The sequence below is a fragment of the Amblyraja radiata genome, chromosome 6 (assembly GCF_010909765.2).
Source record: "Amblyraja radiata isolate CabotCenter1 chromosome 6, sAmbRad1.1.pri, whole genome shotgun sequence".
In the NCBI taxonomy this organism is placed as follows: domain Eukaryota; kingdom Metazoa; phylum Chordata; class Chondrichthyes; order Rajiformes; family Rajidae; genus Amblyraja; species Amblyraja radiata.
The window spans coordinates 77,182,285-77,205,491 of NC_045961.1; the positions used below are offsets into that span (position 1 = coordinate 77,182,285).

Below are 23,207 nucleotides of genomic sequence, written 5' to 3' on the forward strand. Positions count from 1 at the left end.
TGGTGAAATGAGTGTGTGGCCAGGTTGGTGTGGGTCTCTGATGATGTTGGCTGCCTTTTTGAGGCAGCAACTCCAATAAATCCCTTTGATGGTGGGAAGATCAGATCCGGTGATGGACTGGGCAGTGTTCACAATTTTTTGCAATCTTTTCCGCTCCTGGACGTTCAAGTTGCTGATCCAGTCCATGATGCAACCAGTCAATATGCTCTCTACTGTACACCTGTAGAATTTCAAGAGAATCCTCTTTAACATACCAAATTTCCGTAATCTTCTCAGGAAGTAGAGGCGTTGATGTGCTTTATTTATAATTGCATCAGTATGCTAGGTCCAGGAAAGATCTTCGGAAATATGCACGCCCAGGAATTTGAAGTTTTTGACTTTCTGCACCATAATTCCATTGATATAAACAGGATTGTGGGTATTCATCTTTCCTCTTCCAATGTCCACAATCAGTTCATTGGTTTTACTAATATTGAGAGCCAGGTTGTTGTGCTGACACCGTTTGGTCAATCGGTCGATCTCACTTCTATACTCTGACTCATCACCATCTGTAATTTGTCCAACAACGGTGGAGTCATCGGCAAACTTGAAGGTAGAGTTTGCATTATGTTCAGCTACACAGTCATGAGTATAGAGTTAGTAGAGCAGGGGCATGAGCACGCAGCCTTGAGGTGCTCTCGTACTGATTGTTAATGAGGAAGAAGTATTTCTGCCAATTTGAACAGACTGTGGTCTGTGAATGAGGACGTCGAGGATCCAATTGCAGAGAGGTGCAGAGACCCAGTTCCGTGAGCTTGGGTAGTTTGTTTTAATTCATTAATGTATTTTTTAATTTTTTTTAATCAAAAATATTTATTTAAATATTAAAATAATATTTACAGCACAGTAAAAAATATAACAGAATCAACCACCATAATACACGACAAACGATAAACTATTATACAACTATCTTACATTCCTTGTCAACGATGCATTCAACCCCCCGCAGTGCCCAGCGGTCCTGTAAATCCCCCAGGATGCACATGGACAGCGTGTAGTCTCACTCTAACACCAGCCAGGTGTGGATGTAACCCCGGAAAAGGGGCAGGAGCCGGCTCAGGCAGAGCCCTCTTCCACCTGGCGCCATGACTTGGCTTGGCCAGGCCCAGGAACAACCCAACCAGGACATCCTCGGCCCTACCATCTCCCCTACGCACAGGGTGTCTGAAGATGGTAACCAGCTTGGAGGGAATTATGGTATTGAACGCCGAGCTGTAGTCTATAAACAACAGCCAGATATAAGTGTTTTTATTGTCCAAGTGGTCCAGTGCGGAGTGGAGAGCCAGTGAGATCGCATCCTCCATTAACCTGTTGCGATGGTAGGCAAACTGTAGTGGGTCGAGGTTCTTGTTGAGGTAGGAGTTGATATCCACCATAACCAACCTCTCAAAGCACTTCATCACCACAGACGTTAGTGCCACTGGTCGATAGTCGTTGAGGCACCTCACCTTACACTTCTTGGGCACCGGTATTATTGATGCCCCCTTAAAGCAGGTGGGAACCTCAGACCTCAGCAGTGAGAGGTTGAAAATGTCTGCAAAAACCCCAGCCAGTTGGTCTGCACAGGTTTTGAGAACTCGATCGGGTATACAATCAGGCCCAGGCGCTTTCCAAGGGTTAATCCCCCGAAGGATCTTCTGACGTCGGCCTCTGTGACTGTGTCTGTAATACCATCAAGGCATATGGGGGCTCAGGAAGGCACATCAGTGTTCTCCCTATCAAAGCGTGCTTAGAATGCGTTGAGCTCATCAGGGAGTGATGCTTCACTGTCGCTTGAGCTGCCTCCTGGTTTTGCCTCAAATTAGGAGACCAAAACTGTACACAATACTCCAGATGTGATCTTACCAGAGCCCTATACAACTGCAGAAGAACCTCTTTACTCTTATACTGAAATCCTCTTGTTATGAAGGCCAACATTCCATTAGCTTTCTTCACTGCCTGCTGTACCTGCACGCCAACTTTCAGTGACTGGTGTACAAGGACACCCAGGTCTCGCTGCACCTCCTCCTTACCTAACCTAACCCCATTGAGATAATAATCTGCCCCCTTGTTTTTGCTGCCAAAGTGGATAACCTCACATTTATCGAAGGGCCGAATGGCCTACTCCTGCACCTAATTTCTATGTTTCTATGTTTCTATGTTATCTATACTATACTGCGTCTGCCACGCATCTTCCCACTCATTCAACCTGTACAGTTCACCCTGCACCCTACTAACATCCTCTTCACAGTTCACACTGCCACCCAGCTTTGTGGCATCCGCAAACTTGCTAGTGTTGCTCCTAATTCCCTCTTCCAAATCATTAATATATATGGTAAACAGTTGCAGCCCCAACACCGAGCCTTGCAGCACTCCACTCGCCACTGCCTGCCATTCTGAAATAGCTATACCACACAAAATTGCTACGGTTAAGTTAAGCTTCAAATTACAGCACCACCTTGCAGGAGGTGATGGCATTCAAACCCTGCCACCGTTGCCGAACATCCGCCCCATCCTCCAGCTAAATCACAATTTTGCACTGTCATTATGAGGTAAGTGTCACTCTGTAGGCAATGAGAAGCCCTATCCAGAGATATCAACAACAAAAAACCAGGGTGATGCTGATGTATATGTTAAATTTATATTTTTGTGGCTGTGCGTCTTGTTGCTTTTTGCTTAGTATGGTAACTCAAATATCACTGTACCTAAATTGGTACTTGTGACAATAAATTCGAACTTGATGTACTATCCTGATGAGGTACCCTGCCTCAGCAACAAACTGCTGTGGAGGTTTTATAGGTTGCACTATATTCTTTGACTGTCACTTTTATAATCTCATATCCTAGTATAACTGATAATTTATTGTTGATTGTATATTTGTCTGTTGTGCTGTTCTGTTAATGGGCTTGTAATGGTGCAGCATTGAATAATTTAATAGTTCCATTTCCTGTGCATATGACAATTAAATATTCCTGACTCTTGACCCTTGACTCTTCACCCTTGACTCTTTAATCTGCCCAATCAGAGATGCTGACTTTGGATGAGATCCAGCTGAAGCTCCATCTGTTCTCATGCATCTGTTTTGTGGCACAGCAGGGGAGTTACAGTATCTCTGTTGTCTTGGGCAATAACTACTCTTTCTCAATATTACTGGAGACAAGGTTATGTGCTTGTAGGTAGTGTATTTTGGTGATTAACTAATAATCAAGTAACTTAGCAAACCCACCTCTTCTAAATATATCAATGATTACTTTCCTATCAGAAAGACAAAACTCAATATTATACTCTGCAATCTTTGGTGTGAAATGAACGCAACGTTTCGAGTCGGGACCCTTCTTCAGTTTGGCCTTTAACGTAATCTCTTCATTTCATTCAACAGATGCTGTCTGACCTGTTAAGTTCTTCCAGCAGTTTGTTATTTTGCTCAAGATTCCAGCATCTGCAGTCTCTATTGTCTTTGTCTTTATATTCTACAATGCTGCATGATTGTGTTTGGTTCATGGAGATTTTATGTTAGTTAATGTACAAATGAATTATTGCTGTAATTTGAAGCTTAACTCAACTGTAGCAATTTTGTGTGGTATAGTTATTTGATTGGAAATTCTAACTCATCTTTCCAAACTGACTATGGTTCATATATTTTAATTTCCTTGCTCTCAATGGTCAGTCCTCACTCGCAATCAATTGACTCACTGAACAAGTAGCATGTGATCTTTGTATCTCCTGACAATTTTGGTGCAAGTTGCTCTAGATTGACCAGGAATTATGATAATGTAATGATTAAATTTTGCTGAAGAATGATTTTCCCATTTAATCCTTGGCCACTCGTGTTAATAGATAACGTTTTGCAGGAAATCTCCACTTGACAGTATCTTGGTACTGTGTAACTAAAGTTAACTTGCCCTGCATGACCCAGGAGTCTCAGTATCCAAGAAACAGATTTCTGCACAAATAGCATCTTATATTTATGACTCTCTCTGCACATGTGTGTACTCCCTCCCCCAATTGTGACAATAACTTAGAGACCTTGATTCCATTTTTGGTCAGAAACTCAACAAACTAATCAATAGAGTATGAAGTGTTACCTACTCTAAAATAAATGAAAAATAAACTGGAGATAATGGTTCTGTTAAAAGGTTACGCTGCATGACAAAAAGCTATTCTGTTAATTTATTTGCTTACTGGTGGAGCGAGATAACATAGAGAACAATTAGGGAATATTTGGCAAAGCATTTGCAAAGGTAATTACTACTCCTATTGGATTAAAAGTTTCATTTTGCAGCTGTGTTTAAAAAGCCCCAAGGAGAATATTCAAAGTGCAAATGTTATTAAAAGTGATTGGAGCATTGTTTACTCATTTGGTCAGCAATTTTTAAAATTTGAGCAGCTTTGCATACTTGAAAACTGCAGCAGGGAGAGAATGCTGTAGAACCATTCATTGAATTTTGCACATAGAACATTAAACTAAAGGCTTTCTTTCCTGCTTCTTCTTCTTTCGTGTCCATCTTGCTACAAATGTTGACCTTGTTGTAATTGTCCGTCCTGAAAAGGATGCAAGCTTCCAGCGACAATCAATGAGAGCCATCATTTGTCGATAGACGATGGTGGTAGCAGAATTAGCTCAGGATACTTCCAGTTTCCAGCCCCGCGACGTGGACGCTTCTGCAATGGGGCTCAAGTTGATTGAAAAGAAACTGTGGCTCTATTTAAAAATAAGTTGCAGTTTTTTTTTTATTCGGACCATTTGTTAACTTTTAACTAGTATTCCAAAATAATCTGATACTGGGCACGGCTGCCTAACCTGTTGAGTTTTTTCGGTATTTTTTATATTGATCATTATTTCAGTTTTCTTGCATCTGCAGTTTTCTTTTTATTACCAAAGCAATTTATCTGGTCATCCTCACATTGCTCTTAGAATCAAAGAGATATAAAGTTATAAAGCATGAAACAGGTCCTTTGGTTAAACTCATCCATGTCAAACAAAATGCCTTCTCCATGCTAGTTCCATTTGCTTGCGTTTGGGCCATAACTCTCTAAATCTTTCTTATCCATGTACGTGTCCAAATTAATTTTAAATGTTGTTATTGTGTCTGCCTCATTTACTTCCTCCGGCAGCTCATTCCATATTCCCACCTCCCTCTTTGTAATACCCTGATATGTGAAAATCACATGCTACCCTTCGAACACACTGTGGCTATGAATGTGTTGTGATGGTGATGTTCTCATGCATCGCTATCCTTGTCCTTCTTGCTAATTGAGATGGTGGGATTGGGATGTTCTGTCAAAGTTTCAAGGATGATAATGCTGGTTACCATCTGTGTATAATGTAGATGGCACACACTGCAGCCGTGGGGCACTGGTGACGGAAGGCAGTGGGTGAGGTGCCAGTCTTCTTTGTCCTGGATGTTATTGAGCTTGCTGATATTGTTGAGGCTCCAAAGCAAGTAGATAGCATTCTATCTCACTCCTGACTTGTGCCTGGGAAAAAAGGCTTTTCAAAAGCTTTTGGGTGTTCGGAGCTGAGTCAATGGGTTCATTACCTCGACCAAAGACATGCTGTTCGGGTCAGAGTATTTAGGTGGCTGGTCCAGATTAATTTGGGAAGTTATCATGGTGCCACCCAGAATGTTTAAGGTGGGCGTTATTTCAATTGTAATGTCATTAAATACCAAGATGGTGGAGGTTATAATCAAGTGTGTTAACCGGGTTTGGTTGCACGATTGGTTATGGAACCATGGCACACTTTATTGGTCCCTATGATACCTGCTCTTCGCGATGTTTATATTATGGCTGTCAAACTGTCTCCGCACTGTAGAACTGCAATAACTTTAACATATTGGTTTATTTCAGTGTGACTGCTCATGTTTGAGTGTTGTGGATTCCACATGCTAGGGATATTTTACTCAATATGGAGAACACCTCTGAGTAATTTTCAAGAAAGTTAGAATGCACTATAATTTAGCATTGTGAAATAATCTTACAATATGTACAAGGCACTTACCATTCATTCCACCTGTTTACACATGCTAAACCTGATGTAATTCCAGCTTCAGGCTTAGTTTAAATAGTGCACTTAAGACCAGCAGTGCATGCTGACTAAATTAACTCTGTCTGTGCAAATAGGACCTCAAAGAATTCCACTATATTTTCTTAATGAATCAAAGCAGCGTACTGATAGAAATCACTTCACAGGGATTTGATGTTTCTTTTGCAATTACACTGCATCTTCCAGCACGGATATTGAGATGCCAATTTAAAAAACTTTTATATTTTGGATGAATGGAATGAAAAAAAATGAATATTGGAATGAAAGGAAGAATGGAAGAGTAAAAGAACGAATAGAAGCCTGAGGTGACAGGTAAAAGATGCAAAGTGGATCAGTGCGCAAGGAATGGGTGCTTCAAACTATGTTATCTCAGGGATGTTGAGATAAACATAGTTCAGTCATACAAGATGAAGGTATTATGTGAACATTCTAGACAGTGGTTTATGCATCATTGATTTGGGAATTCTTGATAAGACACTGTGGAGGAAACTTTTACCCCACATCAAACCCAGTGTAAACTTTCCCTGTGATTACTTGACGTGTTGTGTAAAAGGAGTATTATCCTGTGTTAATGCAGTAACCCGGTAAAGATTAATTTGACATTGCAAGGAAAAATCTGAATTGGATCTGATATGCACAGCCCTGGTTATAGAAGTACAGGATATTCAATGCAATGTGCACTCAACGATATAACCCTATTAAATAGCAGACCCAAGGCAGTTTAAAGAAAATTCATAAAACCACTAGTAAGGCCACTACTTTATGCTGTAAGGGAGATTGTAGTGTGTTTCCTTCTTGCACCATTGCAAACTGTGTTATGTTTCTAAAGAATATTCCTCACATGAGTCTTATAGATGGTAGAAAGGCTTCGGAAAGTTAAGAGATTACTTATGCATTTTGATGGGCAATGAAAGAGAACTCCAAATCACACACAAGCTGTGATTCTTTGGATCTGGCAAAGGCTAATGAAACGGTTTTTTTTCCCCTTTGATGTTGCAAGATTTCATTTCATGGACTGAACATGTAATGAGGACTATTGAAAGCCACATGTGTGAGATTCAAATCCTCCCCTTAGTGGAAGGGTGTCATTAAGATGACAGTGCTGACCTTAGTGCTCCCTGCAGATTACTCATTAGGAGATTGTTAATTTACCTTGACCGGCATTGTGGATCAGCTTCCTTTTTCAGAAGGTACCTACTTCCATTTCCCTTGAAGTGAAAGGTTGATTCATTTCTCTAATGCATTGTCACTTTGAATCATCATATTATTTGATCTTTTTAGTTTTTAGTTTTAGAGATACAGCGTGGAAACAGGCCCTTCGGCCCACTGAGTCCACACCAGCCATCAATCCCCGCACACTATCCTACACACACTAGGGACAATTTACATTTATACCAAGCCAATTAGCGTACAAACCTGTACTTCTTTGGAGTGTGGGAGGAAACCGGAGCACCCGGAGAAAACCCACACAAGTCGCGGGGAGAACGTACAAACTCCATACAGACAGCACCCGCTGTGCCACCATGCCGTCCTTGTGAACCGAAAATATCTACCATTTGTGTAGAATGGTTTGAAAAGTTGCTGCGTTTTCTGTGGTGGAATAACACATCACAATTATCTGGTTATAGTCAATCCAGGGGAGAATAGTCTTGGTTTAATTAGTTTTAAGTTTTGCAGATACAGCAAGGAAACAGGCCCCTCGGCCCGCCGAGTCCGGAATGACCAGCGATCCCCTGCATATTAAAAATATCCTAAACACACGAGGGACAATTTTATACTTATACCAAACCAATTAACCTACAAACCTGTATGTCTTTGGAGTGTGGGAGGAAACCGAAGATCTTGGAGAATACCCATGCGGTCACGGGGAGAATGTACAAACTCCATACAAACAGCACCCATAGTCGGGATTGAACCTGGGTCACTGGCGCTGCAAGTGCTGTAAGGCAGCAACTTTACCGATGTGCCACCCTGCCGCCCTAGATGCATGGCAACTTCCTATATTCAGCAGATACTTACTGAAAGCAGTTTGGTAGATTTATTCATTATGTTGTGTAGTTCCATGATTCCAGAATTATTTGATTATTCAGTCAATTAAAAAAAACTGTAGTAAAATACCAACTAAGAACTCGTTCTTTATGGAGATACAGCAAAAAAAAAAGAACTCTGAGTTTCTTAAACCCACACACACAATATTGTTTGATTAATTTTATCTGGTTGGAAAGTACTAATTATGACTGTTTGCTGGTTCCTTTAGATGTCATGATTACAATTTAAAACATGGATTAACGGTGTGTGTTTTTTAGTAGTTCAAAGCTTCTGTACACCTTACTTTTTCATTGATCATTCTACTTAATTGTACTGCTTGTTTAAAAGAATACAAAAAAAACAGACAGGAAAAAAATAGTGATTAATAGATGTAGTTCATCTTGCTTTAATGGCAATGACTTTGTTGTGTTGAAATTAGGAATGTAATTGAGTGTAGTTTCTCTTTAATCTGATTGCTTTACCAGCAGTTTGTGTGATGGTATCAGGTTCAAGCCTGTATTGCTAGGTCAACATGGACCCAGTCCATTAAAGGAGCAAGGTTCAGCGAAAGTTCGGGCTCTATTGCTTCACCATGGTTACCAAACAAGAAAATAGAAATCCTGCATTTATAACTTTCTTTTGCAATGGGCCCTGGAGGTACAGTAGCTTGTTATTGTTAAAAAAATTATAGCAAGAAATATAAACCTCACAATTATCTCCTATGTAAACAAGATGACTATCTTTCACTTGCTGTGTAAGCAGTGCACAGATGTTCCTAGTTTAATCTATTATAAATAAGTTAAAAGCTTATATTGCTTCCATTTTATCTCCGCTACCTTTAATAAAGTTTAAACAATATGCACCCTAGTCAATTGCATATTAGCATTTTGCAGTTTAACAGTTTTACCGTGTGTGATTTGGGTATAAGATGTTAAATTGAATTGTTTGCACAGCCTAGAAATTCTAGTCCCCTTTAGATGTGCTAGCTCTTGGAAATTCTAGTCCCCTTTAGATGTGCTAGATCTTGGTTGTTGATGTGGTGATTTCTTATTCGGGAGCATGCACCAGGTCACACCAGTAAGGACATGACTTGCTTCCCACACCACATAACACTAATCACAGTAAAGATGTGCGAGTTGTTGTACATGCCCATTACAAAGCGATCAAATTTTAATTCTTACCTTCAGAACTGTCACATATAATATCCTGTTTCAAATCTCCCATGACATAAAAGGAGGCCATTTGGCCCACCGACTGGAGGCAGTAATCCCTTCAACCTCCTTACAGTCTCATACCTATTAACTCCACTCTTACTAAGATTAACTTTCAGTAGTCAACTAATCTACCATCCTGCACGATAATTTACAGAAGTCAATTAATCTATCAACCAGAACATCTTTGAAATATTGGAGGAAACCAGTGCACATGGAGGAAACCCACAGGGGAACATGTATGAACTGCACACAGATAGCACCGGAGTCAGGATTGAACCTGGGACATTGAATTTACAGCAGTACTGTGTGCTGGTCCATTGTATTCATATGACAATGTTCCATTGCAAGATGCAAATATGTGATAATACCAATGGGTAGTATTATCCCTTTTACTGAAGAGAGTTGACATGATGTTGCATTCAAAATTGTCAAATTTGATTTGAAAAAAGCAAACCCATCTAATAATTTGGCAGACATGATCTGATGTTTTAATACTAATGCCATAGGATAATTCAAAATTGTTGAAATTGTTTTGAAAGAAGTAAACCCATCTAAAATGTTGATGGACATCATCTAATGTTTTAATACTATACGCCATGGCTGGTATTATGTTCTGGTGACCAAGCACTATTTGTTAACAGAAGTGAATCTCAGAATAACTACTGATCAAATAGTATGTGCAATGTAATGTGATTGGCCTGCAATGATATCATTGCTCTCGAGCAGTCAATCACCGAGGGAAATGTTTTCCCATATAACACTTTCTCATGAATATACATGTCACTTATCAGTGTCCGATCCCGCACTATAAAATGTCCAAGAACGCCATGACAAAGTGGCTCGATGTGTTGGGTTTTTCAGCATGAAAATGTCCGTGGCAAACTGTGGGAATAAAAAGAGTAAAATAAAAGTGGAAGTAGATTCAACAGAAACACGGATTGATGTGTTGCTTGGAATGTGCAGTGTGCTACATGTTTTAGCAGTAGCTCGTTTTGATACTGCGGGATACAATTTATTTTACTAAGCATTGCGGTATTGCATGAGGCCAGCCTATCTCAGAGGCTGCAGCACTGCATAATTAAGTTAAAGACCCTGCATAAATATGTTATAGGCTCTTAAATTTCCCAAGACTGGAGAATAATATTTTCTTGCCTGAAGAAAATAAATCATAAAAAGTAGTCACCAATGAAAGATTTGACCATTATATATATATTTTAAAAAACCATTTTGCCATGTTGAGCAACTTTATCATGGCAAGATGTTTCAAACACTACTTGGCATTGAAACTCTTGGGGTTTCTAACAGATAGAGACAAGTTTTAAGCAGGTTCTAAAAGATGAAAGAGGAAATGGAAGGTTTGGCAATAGAAATTCCAGAGTATTTGTTTTTCTGCTTTGAGATGTCTACGTCATAGACAATGCCAGTGTTTATTGTTCATAACTTTCCAGAAGTCTTGGAAGGCATTCCCAAAGTTAGACCTGTAGTTCAACAAGAATAATTCTGCAATGATGAAAGTTTGGCAAGACAGGTCCAAATTTAGGACAGTATGTACCTACCTTGTTGTTGTGCCTGTAGGTGTAGATGGTTCATGTTGATTTAGGTAGAGGTTGTGGTTGTTACAGCTTCTATAGTAGAAGAGACCTTGCACAACACTTAGAATTGTTTAGTCCAAGTTCTGTTCCAATACCAAATCAATCGAGGACAAAGTTGCATTTAGAAATTATAGTGGTGGACTTATCTTTCCACCATTAGATTGTGCGGGTTATTCATACGGAAACACACTATGTTTAAAACTCTACTCAGCAGTAGAGTTGCTGCCTTATAGTGCATTACAGTGCCAGAGACCCGGGTTCGATCCGCAGTGCTGTCTGTACGGAGTTTGAACGTTCTCCCTGTGACCTTGTCGGATTTCTCCGGGTACTGCAGTTTCCTCACACACTCCAAAGATATACATATTTATAGGTTAATTGGCTTCAGTAAGAATTGTAAATTATTGTCCATAGTGTGTGGTATAGTGCTTGTGTACTATACTGTGGGTGCGGACTCAGTGGGCTGAAGGGCCTGTTTCTGCACTGTATCTCTGTATCTCTAAAATTAAGGCAGGTGTTTGTCAATAAATCTGGGGTTGAGTTTCACAAAGTGGTAGATTTTATACTCCTAACCTTCTCATCGTGGGTGGGTGAGGAATAGGATGGAGGTGAAATCGATTCTACTTGAGTCATGCTCCCTGGTATTATATCGAGAGCATAGTAACTGAATCATTAATTAGCTATTAAGAAACAGTGGTATGAAAATATATAATCTGTATGGCTGCCAATATTCTCATACAGGAGAGGATCCTGGCATTTGCTAAAAACAGGAACATTCCACTGCTGCCCATTGCTTCTGCTGTTTGTCACTTGTTTGTTTAGGCTTCAAAGCCAATCACTTCTACAGGTGTTTAAAAAAAAAAGGAAATGGGTGTGCTTTAATGAAAATAATGACGGAAATTCAGTACTCACATGGATATGTGTGCCTCAAAGAGGTCAGGAATGTACAAATGAAGGGAACAAGGCATATTGTTCATCCACTGCTGTCTGAAATGTAATGGGATTTTTAACAATAGCCATTGTGCAAATGTTCACTGCAAACAGTTCCTTTAAATCTTTAATTATCATCTCTAGGATCACCACCTTTGCAGCAGGACAATACATAAGTTATAAGTTAAGGTATGTGGGTAAGTTATAAAGTAAGGTTTAAAATGTGTTGACATTTAAAATGTGTTGACATTTTAAATGCCTCCGTGGTTTAACTGGTAAAAAATAAATTCCTAAAATGTACTACGACCATCGGGGGCTAAATAAATTTGACTTTCAAACAAAAGCCATCAATGTCCCTTATTGTACAGAAGGCAGAGAATCAGAAGACAGTAAATGGATAAATGGACTGAATTTTCAAGGGATATAAGGATAAATGTTATGAAAGACGTCCACAGCTTATTGTTACATGACGGTGCCATGAAGTGGCATTTATTTGCTAATAATCTGCTGAACTGATTAATTTAATGAAGGGTCTCAACCCAAACCATCGACTACCCATCCCCTTCCACAGATGCTGCCTGACCCATTGTGTTTTTCCAGCTGCTCTGCTTCCATTGTTGTAAAACAACAGATGTTGGAAATTTGTGAAAGGAGATCAGTACACCCAACATGTAGACTGATTGATACCTTGCTTGCTGTAGATTCATTACTTGATAAGGCTGTAAGGCTGTAATTCATGAATCCAACCCAAAGTCTTATTGTTTGGCACTGTTCTGTAATTTACTTTAGCATGTATTTGGTACATTAAGAATACTATAGAAATGGAAATTGTTGTTGAAACATTCTCATAATGAATATTTTGACACCAACATTAATAAAGAAGCACTTAACAGTTAAATTATTAAGAAATACGGATTATTTAGTAGGTTTACAATGAAGTGCTTTGTCAGAAATTTTAATAAATGTACTTCAGCTTTGTATTCTTATACCATGTATTAATTCAAAGAAGAACTGCAGCAGTTCCTCTAAAAATCCCCCGGGCAATATTCATTATGAAAATAATATCACAAAAAAGAGGTGATCTTCTGGTCATTGTTTTTTTGTTCTTTGTGCGCACAAATTAGCTGCTTGTTCCGAATTATAACATTGAATACAATTTTGATCAGTATTTAATTAGATGTGATGTCGCTTGGGATATTTGAATGTAAGCAGAAAGTAAAGATAATTTTAACTTTTCAATGATAGGCCACATTGAGCTGGATTTGGCTTACAGCCATGACTATATTCCATGACTATTTGCACTCACCTACTCTAGATGTGGAGGGATAATCAAGCCAACTTTGTGGAAGATGTTGGGATGGGTGCAGAGCTCTTGCCTCCTGTCGAAGCTAGCAAAGTGTTTGTAAAATTAATGATAGAGGACTTCTACAGAGTCTAGAAGGATGAGTTCTCATTGAAATTTAGAAAATTCTTACAGGGCTTAACAGAAGGGATGCAGTGAGAAACTTTCCCCTCACTGAGAAACTATGGACAAGGTGCCACAGTCTCAGAATATGGAGCAGATCACTTACAATTAGATAGGGTGGACAATCAGAACCATTTTCCCATGGTGGAAATATCAAAGACTAGAGGGCATACTTTTAAGTTCAGAGGGGAATGTTTAAAGGACGTGCTGGGCCTGTAACGCCATGCCAGAGGTGGTGGTGGAAGAAGATGAAATAGTGGTATTTAAGAGGCTTTTTGATAGGTACATGAATATGTAGGATATGGAGGGATGTTGGTCACATTCAGGCAGAGGAAAGTAGCCTTAGTTTTATATCATGTTCGACACAGACACTGTGGGCCGAATCTGTGTCAGAATGCATCCATCTTGCAGTGCCCTGTGGGAATTTTCTAAATCTCAATGAGACCACCACTCATTTTGTTATGCAAACTGAAACCCTAATATGATGGATGTTGTCTCGAATTTGCCATGTGGAGCAATCATCAAACATCTTCGACTGTATGGTTAAAGACTCAAGATCTAGTTGGCGGCTACCATAATGGTGGTAACTGGAAAATAAATAGCAGGAGGCTGAAAAAGAGTAGAAAACAACAAGGTAAACAGGAAAGCTGACCATCAGAACATATATCACTCTTGACAGTCCTTGGTAGCTGGAGGCACAGTACAGACCATGGCTGAATTGTTCCGGGTTTTCAGATCATATGAACCATGGTGAATAAAACTAAGAAAACTCTTACCTTGTTATAAGCTCATAACATACTCTCTGCCTCACATGTTTACTTTGCTTTAGGCAGGCAATTTGAAAAAGATAGACCATTTTGCTTCAAAATTGATGGCAATGTATCAGCGAATGTGCACACCCATTTCATGACAAGTTAATAGCATCCTCAAAGGATTGACAAGTTCCTTACCACACACTGCTCTGAGGACAATGTTTCATTTCATGATGTCAAGCAACGCTATTTATTAATGCATCATAAATCTTGACCATATATGATCTCAACCATTTGGATCCCTCCCATTCTTTTCTGTGCATGACCTCAGTTACATGTGTGAAATGGCTATCAGACATACACCACACACTGCGAACCGCACTCAAAAATATATTTTGTTTTTTGCTGTTGAAAAAGGCTCCGATTGCCGTTATGATTTATAATACACTTTCAATGTTTATCTTCTTCTGAGAGCTATAGCACTTATACTTAGGATGAAAATGATATCATTGGCACATTCAGAAACATGTAAAATGATATTGCAGAACTCCTGGTTATGGCACATTTGAGTCAATAAAATATTCATGGTGTAAATCTACCTTCATGACCTTTATTAGAATTACTGTAAAACAGGATACTTACAGACATGCAAGTTTTTCCTTAAGTTCTGGATTTGATTGTTTTTAAGTGGGATGGGGGTTGAGGTCTGAATCACAGCCTTTTTCTTCCAAACACCTATTCAACGGAAGTAAGTAGCAAACATTGCCAAAAGTAAATTAAAAACCTACTTGACTTGAGGTGTACTGAGTGTCCTTCTACTATTTTGTAATCTAGCACTAAAATATATGTCAGATAATGCAATGATATTGTTGTCAGCTGCCTGTTTGGGAAAGGATTGCTTTCTGTTTTGTTTGAATCAGCGAAGGAACTATCTTATTTCTATAGGTACACAAAATTGCTGGAGGAACTCAGCGGGTGCAGCAGCATCTATGGAGTGAAGGAAATAGGCGACGTTTCGGGCCGAAACCCTTCTTCAGACCTTATTTCTATACTCTGCAGCCTCCCAGCATTGATATAAATCATAAATATTGGACAAATTGATTTAATTTAGTTATGAAAATTAAAATGCTGGAAAAACTCAGTAGGTCAGGAAGTATCAGTGAGAAAAGAAACAGTCAACGTAATAGGTCTTAAACTCGTCATCAAAACTGGGTAAGAGAAAGATACAACTTTCTTTTCAGTGGGAGAGAAAATGTGGGAGAGATGTCTAGAATAATGAAAATGTCCATGATATGACAAGTGCACAGTAGCATAGCTGGTAATTCTAGCGGAAACCAAGTACAGCAACTTGGGTTCAACCCTGACGGGTACTTCTGTGTGTATTCTCTTTGTAACCCCATGGATTTCCTCCAGATTCTCCGATATTGGAATGTTCGGATAAATTTTGCTGAGCTACTTCATTTTTTCATTATAATTACAACTTTATTACAATTATGACTTCCAAAAGACATTTGGACAAATATATGCATAGGAAAGTGTTTAGAGGGTTGTGGGGCAAATACAGGCAAATGGGAAGAGTCCAGAATGGAAACATCATCAGCATAGAAACATAGAACATAGAAAAATAGGTGCAGGAGTAGGCCATTCGGCCCTTCGAGCCAGCACCGCCATTCAATATGATCATGGCTGATCATCTAAAATCAGTATCCCATTCTTGCTTTTATCCCATATCCCTTGATTCCTTTAGCCCTAAGAGCTAAATCTAAGTATGGATAAAGTGGGTTGAAGAGTCTGTTTCTGTGCCTTATAACTCTATGTCTCTAAGTAGAATTGTCTTAATGGCAGCAATTATTGGCACATTGGGCTTCTTAGTATGTGCAATTAGTTATTAATGGTAATGTATTGGGATCTGGCTGGCTGACATAATTATTTGCAGAACCAACATGATTTAAAAACTGAAAATGGAAAATGCTGGAAAAATCAAATATTTTTTCAGTGATGTCTCTCTCAATAGCAAAAAGAATATATTAAAATACTATATGAAAAGATGTGAAGAGTTGGACAATTTTTAATATTTCAAGTACTTGCCTAACTACTCCGACCTCAGCTAATTTTAGTTAGCTAAAGCCCCTGTGCCACTTCGGAAACCTGAACGGAAACCTCTGGAGACTTTGCGCCCCACCCAAGGTTTCAGTGCGGTTCCAGGAGGATTTTGTCAGCCTCCCTACCTGCTTCCACTACCTGCAACCTCCGGCAACCACCTGCAACCTCCGGGAACCACACCGAAACCTTGGGTGGGGCGCAAAGTCTCCAGAGGTTTCCGTTCAGGTTTTCTCAGTGGGACAGGGGCATAAAGAAGCAATAGCAGTGAGTACAAAATATAGATGGACACAACCTCTGCATACACAACATCTACTGAGTATTTCCAGCATTTTGTTTTTATTTTTAATTTTCAGCATCTGCAATTTTAAACTTTTGCTTTAAACCACTAATTAGCCTTTGCTCTCATCTGAGTACTAATAAATCTCAAATCCTACACTGATTTAATTCTCTACTGTGGCTAAATTAAGAAAAATATCCCCTCGGTCTACACTCTAGCTTCTAGACTAATTTGTAACACCTCACAGGTGGCATGCTGTTATTTTTTTTTGTCTTGACACCTACAATTGCTTTAATTAGATCAAATGCTCTCATGCACATTTTTACATTTGAAGAATAATGGTCGACCTTATCAGATGAGTTTTCTTAACATTGGGGAACAACTACTGTGTGAATCCTCAATGGCTGTAATGCAAGCATGATTTTGTCTGCATGTTTGTAATGGTACTTCTGCTACTTGTGTTATTCGACAAGTGGTGGCGTGTTGGTTTTAACTTGTGCAAACAGCAGATTGGCTTAGCATCTCGTGCCCCACCCAATTTTCCTTTTCCTTTTGATGTTAATGTTTCCTGTCAGTGATAACAGATTGGACTTGTCAAAGTACGTACATGGAAAAATGCAGTCTCAAGAGTCACTAATAAATACTGTAGTACAGGTTCAATCCCCATTACATGTTTGACCTGGGTCCTCTCCCGACTGCGGGTGCTGTCAGTACGGAGTTTGTACATTCCCCCATGGCTGCGTGGGTTTTCTCTGAGATTTTCGGTTTCCTCCCACACTCCAAAGATGTACAGGTTTGTTTGGCTTGGTATAAGTGTAAATTGTCCCTAGTGTGTGTGCAATAGTGTAATTGTGCGGGGATCGCTGGTCAGCGCGGACTCGGTGGGCCGAAGAGCCTGTTACCCCACTGTATCTCTAAACTAAATAAACTAAATGACGGTCTGAATCTGCCGCGTATTGTAGACCCAACCCCCTCCCTCATTTCATTCCTCCTCCTAGCTAATTGCCAGATTTAAAAAAGTATAAAGAACAGGGGACAAATCTCCTAGGACTGACATTGTCTTTTAATTTTCTGCAGAATCCTAAAATAGCTTTCATTTAAACTACTACATATATTTGGCTTTTAAAAATCCCATAAATCAATATCAAGCTAACTGCAGTAATTATTACAAGTTAGAGCATAATTTTCAAGCTGAAAGCTCCATGTCGAATTTTAGCATATGCAAACTAGGCAATTCTAACATGTATAGATATTAATATTGAGGATCAGGTAACGAGGTACGAGTTATGAATAATGTATTAGCAGTAGCTGTTCTTTATGAAAGAAATGAATTCAGCATGTAATCTAATTAGTAAAGGCAGTCTATTAAATCCAGTGAAAAAGCAGCCGTCCTTGAAATAAGTTTATTTACAGTCTCTCCCAGTACTTCCAACAACTTCAAGAACGTTGCCATTGAAGTGGATGTTCACTGAATTTTGCTGTGCATTACAACGCCAGCTGGGGCTCATTTTGTAATACACTCACCTCTGAGTCCAAAGATCGTGGATTCAAATCCCACTCCAGGAAAGTGTAATACATAATCCCATTTGGCACTCTAATAATAATGTGCCAAAGGATCACTGCACTGTTGAAGGTGCTGTTTTATGTTATGTTGTCCTGAAGTCTACTTGGGCTCTTAGGTTGACATGCAAAATCCCATATCAATATTTCAAAGGAGGAGAGGAGAATTGTCCCTGGACTAGTGACCTATTATCTGGTCACTATCCAAGTTATTGTGGCCGCTTGCCATTTGGAAATTATTTTTGTGTCCATCCTGTTCTGTAACACTCGTTACATTGGTGTGCCACAATGGTGCAGCCTCGCAGCTCCAGTGACCTTAAACCCTGATATAAGATGCTCACATTCTCACTGTGACTGTAGGCCTCCCAATTTTGGCCCATATCCCAAAGATGTGCAAATTGGTTGGCTAATTGGACACTGTAAATTCCCTCTAGATCGTGCTTGAGTGGTAGGAAATGAAGATTTAAAGGGAATGTAGGGTGAATTAAATGGGGTTAATATCGATAAGCGCTTGATAGTATTGACTCAATGGATTGAAAGGTCTGTTTCTGTGCTGTATAACTTCATGACTTCATTATAGTAGAACTTCATTGGTTATAATGTGTGTGGGACAGGCTGAAATACTGTAAACCTTAGTGTTGCCTTCATTTCCAACCAGTTCCCTATTTTCTTTTCCAGTTCCAGGCCAGGAAGACCTCCAAAACGATCCCAGAGTGTTACATCCCCCGAGAATTCCCACATCATGCCGCACACTGTCCCAGGACTAATGTCTCCAGGAATGATTCCACCTACAGGTAATGGGTTTCATTTTGACCTCCACTGCGTAGTTGCGTAGTTAATTAATCCAAAATTATGTTTGGATTCTCCGAAGCTGTGCACTTCAGGATTTGATGTAAAATTAAAGAACGCGTCCTCCCTCTTTGTTCTGGTGAATGGGTCTCTTTCCAGTTATGATCAATAGAACTTGATGGCTCACTTCTGCTTCATCGTGTACTGAGAAATTCAAAAAATATGTTCTTCTTGCTTTTCACTTCCCATGTGGGAGGATCGACTGCCTCAGAAAATTAAAAGAAATGTTAAAAATGGGAAGTCAATGGGAATCCTATCTTATTCCTTCCAATATTTAATATGTAAAAGAATATGTGTGTGTTTATGATTGTGTTTATAGTTTGTTTGGTTGTTGTTTGTTTGTCTTTTTGCACAAAGTCCGCGAGCATTGCCACTTTTCATTTCACTGCACATCTCGTATGTGTATGTGACGAATAAATTTGACTTGACTTAACTTGACTTAGTCAATTAATCAGGGCACCACCAGAGTGAAAAATCTTCAGCCTCAGACATGTTAGAATTTATTTAACTTCTTCTGAGCTATGGTGGGGAAGGGAGAGAGAAAATACTTGACTGTTTGTTCCTAATCAATGCCCAAGATGGAAAAAGCAGGGTTGGTTCACACTTAGACATGTTAGACATGGTGCCCCTCTGAACTGCTCAAATGCAGTGGAATTGGTTGGACTCATGGCAGAACTAGCAATTGGACACACATCAGTCTCCATAGGAATGAGGTTTAGACAAAATTATGATGGCCAGTTTGTCTTTGAAGCAAGTTCAGCATTTAAATTTAAAAACGGGTTTATTGATTGATTGTTTGAAGGCTGCAGCATGGAAGCAGGCCTTTCAGTGCACAGAGTCCATGGTGACCATCAATCACCTATTCACACAGGTTCTATCTTAACCCACTTTTGCAACCAATCACTGCACATCAAGGGCAATCTACAGAGGCAAATTAACCTACAAACCCGCAAGTCTTTGGGACGTGGGAGGAAACTGGTGCGCTTGGAGAAACCGGCGTAGTCACACGGAGAACATGCAAAGTAACAGATAGATGGCATTCATTGTCAGGATCAAACTCTAATCTCTGGCATCGTGAGGCAGCCGCACATCTGTGCATTCGCATTTTAACAAAGAGTCTATTTTTAACCACATCAGACTGGGTTTATAAGACCCCAAAGGAGCCAGGAGATGAAATAAAAAACAACAGGTATGAATTACTCTATTACTGTTTCAGGAGAAGCAAGGGTTTCCATGTGCTACAAGATAATCTGTAAACATTCCAAATCCTTCAAGTCTCCCTGGATCTTCAGCCATTGTCTTCTTTCCATTGATCATAATTCCATCCCAACTGTTATCTCTTCAAATCCCGGCCTACCAACAATAAGGGCATTATCACCAGGATTTGATTCTATGGGAATTATTTCCCAGCTATCAAAATCCAAAACCTCTGATATGGGAATCCAGATTCCAGGCTTCATGTCATGGAACCCAAACCCATCACCTGGTATCGCTCTCGCTCTTCCTGTCTTTCCCTTCCTCACTCTTCCTCACTCTTCCTCACTCTTCCTCTCTCTTCCTCCCTCTTCACCCCTCTTCCCCATCTCCCCCAACTCCCCTCATCTTCCCCCATCTCCCCCTCCCCCCCTCCTCCTCTCCCCTCTCCCCCTATTCCTCCCTCTTTCCCTCCTTCTCCCCACTCTTCCCCCCTTCTCCCCACTCTTCCCCCTTCTCCCCCCCTTTCCCCCCTCTTCCCTCCTTTCACCCCCTCTTGCCCTTTCACCCCTTTCACCTCCCTCTTCCACCTTTCTCCCCCCTTCCCCCCATTTCTGCCTTTCTCCCCCCTCTTTCCCCCTTTCTCCACCTCTTAAAACCTTTCTCCCCCTCTTCCCCCTTACTCCCCCCTCTTCCCCCCATTTCTCTCCCCTCTTCCCCCCATTTCTCCCCCCTCTTTCCCCATTTCCCCCTCTTTCTCCCCCTCTTTCCCCCTTTCTCCCCCCTCTTCCCCCTTCCCCCCCCTTTCTCCCCCCTCTTCATCTCCCTCCATCTCCCTCCCTAGCAGTGCCCTCAATGACCAAAAGAGAAAAACAGCTCAATGAGGATTCATTCACCCCCTCCCCCCTTTTTCCTTACTCTTCCCCCTTTCTCCCCCCTCTCTCTCCCCTCTTTCCCACCTTTCTCCCCCCTCTTCCCCCTTTCTCCCCACTTTTCCCCCTTTCTCTCCCCTCTTTCCCCCTTTCTCCCCCCTCTTTCCCCCTTTCTCCCCCCTCTTCATCTCCCTCCATCTCCCTCTCCCTAGCAGTGCCCTGCATGAGCAAAAGAGAAAAACAGCTCAATGAGGATTCATTCTCCCCCTTCTCTCTTTTTTCCTTACTCTTCCCCCCTTTCTCCCCCTCTTTCCCCCTTTCTCCCCACTCTTCCCCTCTTTCTCCCCAAAATATGGAAACAGCTCTCAGTTAAATGAACATATTTACCTGGATTAAACATTGTGGAGAACAATGTATCTATGGCCAAAATTCACAGAAAATGTCATGCCAAATTCATCTGATCATCTCAGTGGACTCGGTCCCATTGAACCAACTGCAAGAAGGTGAGTATAGTGGTGGCCACTGCTTTTGCTTATATTCTTTGCTAACAATTAGAATCAAATTTGTCTTCCTCAGCTTGTCAAAACCTCTTTGGTCTTGCTGTAGATCTTGCCAAGATACATGAGGACTTCTAACCACCAATGTTTGAAATCAGTTGGAATTTAAATAAGAATAGTTTATGGATCTGGAATAAACAACAATAGAAAATGCAGGATTGATGAGATGTTCTATTTTTGCAAAAGACTTTGAGGACATCCTTGAATCTTTTCTTCTATCTATATGATAATTTCTTGTACTACTGGAAGTCGATAAAAAATGCCTCTTCTCTCTGGAATTTCGTACGGAGCATGCAACTGGTGGCAGGAAAGGCGTTGCAGCAGGAAGAGTTGAGCACAGAGTGGAAGTAATGTTGCAGTCTTCTCCACTGACCCTCTCAATTGTCAGAGTGATGGTCTTTAATTGAAATAAATTCACTTGGAGTCAATATACTGAATCTTAATTTGAATTCTGGAAATTCATTATAACTTGTGTAGTAATGTTATTTCTACAATAACTCTTCATTGCGATTTCCTGCCAAGCAATTGTATAAAATATTTTACTTGGAAAAAGTAATAAAGATGCATTCCTTCCAGCTAAGAACATTTGTCAGTCTGCAGATGATTAAATAATTAGTTTAATTCCCAAATTCAAAACTGAGGCAAAAAGAAAGTCAATAAATGTCCAAACTTACATTACTTTAGCTGTCTTTTGAGTGTAAAATATTCTGAAAATACATTTTCCTTCCACCGCTGCACAGGAAGACAATCGAAAGTATTAGTAGAGATGTATGTTTGAGTACTTCTCAGCTGGGATTCCCTGATCGTCAGGCTTTCTGAAGGTCAGTGAGAATCTGAACGGCAGATGTAACAAGGCTGAGAGAGGAGAGGAAAGGTTTTTTCTCTGCATGTGGTACCGAGTGCCCTTTTAAAAGCTCCAGTATATCAAGGGGATAAATTTCATCAGGTATCTATTGCTATCAAATTATGCACTTGAATCAAACAAGCCAATAATTTTGCTTAACCTTGAGTAGCTTTTGATATTAACAGTTGTCAAGAAGTGCCGCTGATGTATTTTACTGAATTGCTGGGCATTCTTATATTTTTGTTCAATGGCCAAATCATGAGAACAGCCTTTCATAAACCTTTCCTCAAAGAAACATCCAAAGCCAGTGATGAATAGTGCACTAACACTGCTCATGGAGAGGGCAATGGGAAAATGCATATACAGACCTGATCCTCAAGTTTTTTGATTCTCTAAATAGACTGAAGAAAAGAAGGAAAAATGGAAATTAAACATAACTTCGCCTCCAAAGGTTGTTATGTGTTTTAGTTATTGTTTCACATGATTGGGTTTAATGTATTCAACAAAGATTAAGCCAATGATGGTAATTGTGTTTGCACAAAAAATGTACTGTAAGTATTTTGCTACTCAATCAGCATCTGAAACCAAATGATAACAATGCTAATTGGCAGGTTATCAGAAATCCTAAAGTTATGGTGTTTATAAAATTATGTTCCCTTTCAAGATTTTTCCATGTTGATACAACATGTTTTTTTGTGCATTTATAATGAAAGATAAAAATCTTGGGGAGCGTAATAAACAATGGATTGGAACAGTATGTGAAGATTTATGCCAGTTGCTTAATTTTGTATAAGTACCTTGTGGAAAAAATAGGGAGAGAAATGCATCACTTGTTACGGCGCAGATTGTATATATCGGTTGTAATCACCATGTCATATTCAGCCCCCTTGACTTCATTGGAGCCTGATG

General features: G+C 39.9%; 1 protein-coding gene across 5 annotated transcripts in view; it reads left to right on the plus strand.

Moving 5' to 3' along the window:
• dach1 (dachshund family transcription factor 1) overlaps positions 1-23,207 on the plus strand; it is a 552,234-nt gene that overhangs the window by 179,451 nt on the left and 349,576 nt on the right. For all 5 annotated transcript variants that reach the window (XM_033023029.1, XM_033023032.1, XM_033023033.1 and 2 more), the window contains exon 2: positions 18,661-18,776. In XM_033023029.1, the coding sequence (XP_032878920.1) occupies positions 18,661-18,776 (116 nt within the window). The remainder of the gene's footprint in view (positions 1-18,660; positions 18,777-23,207) is intronic.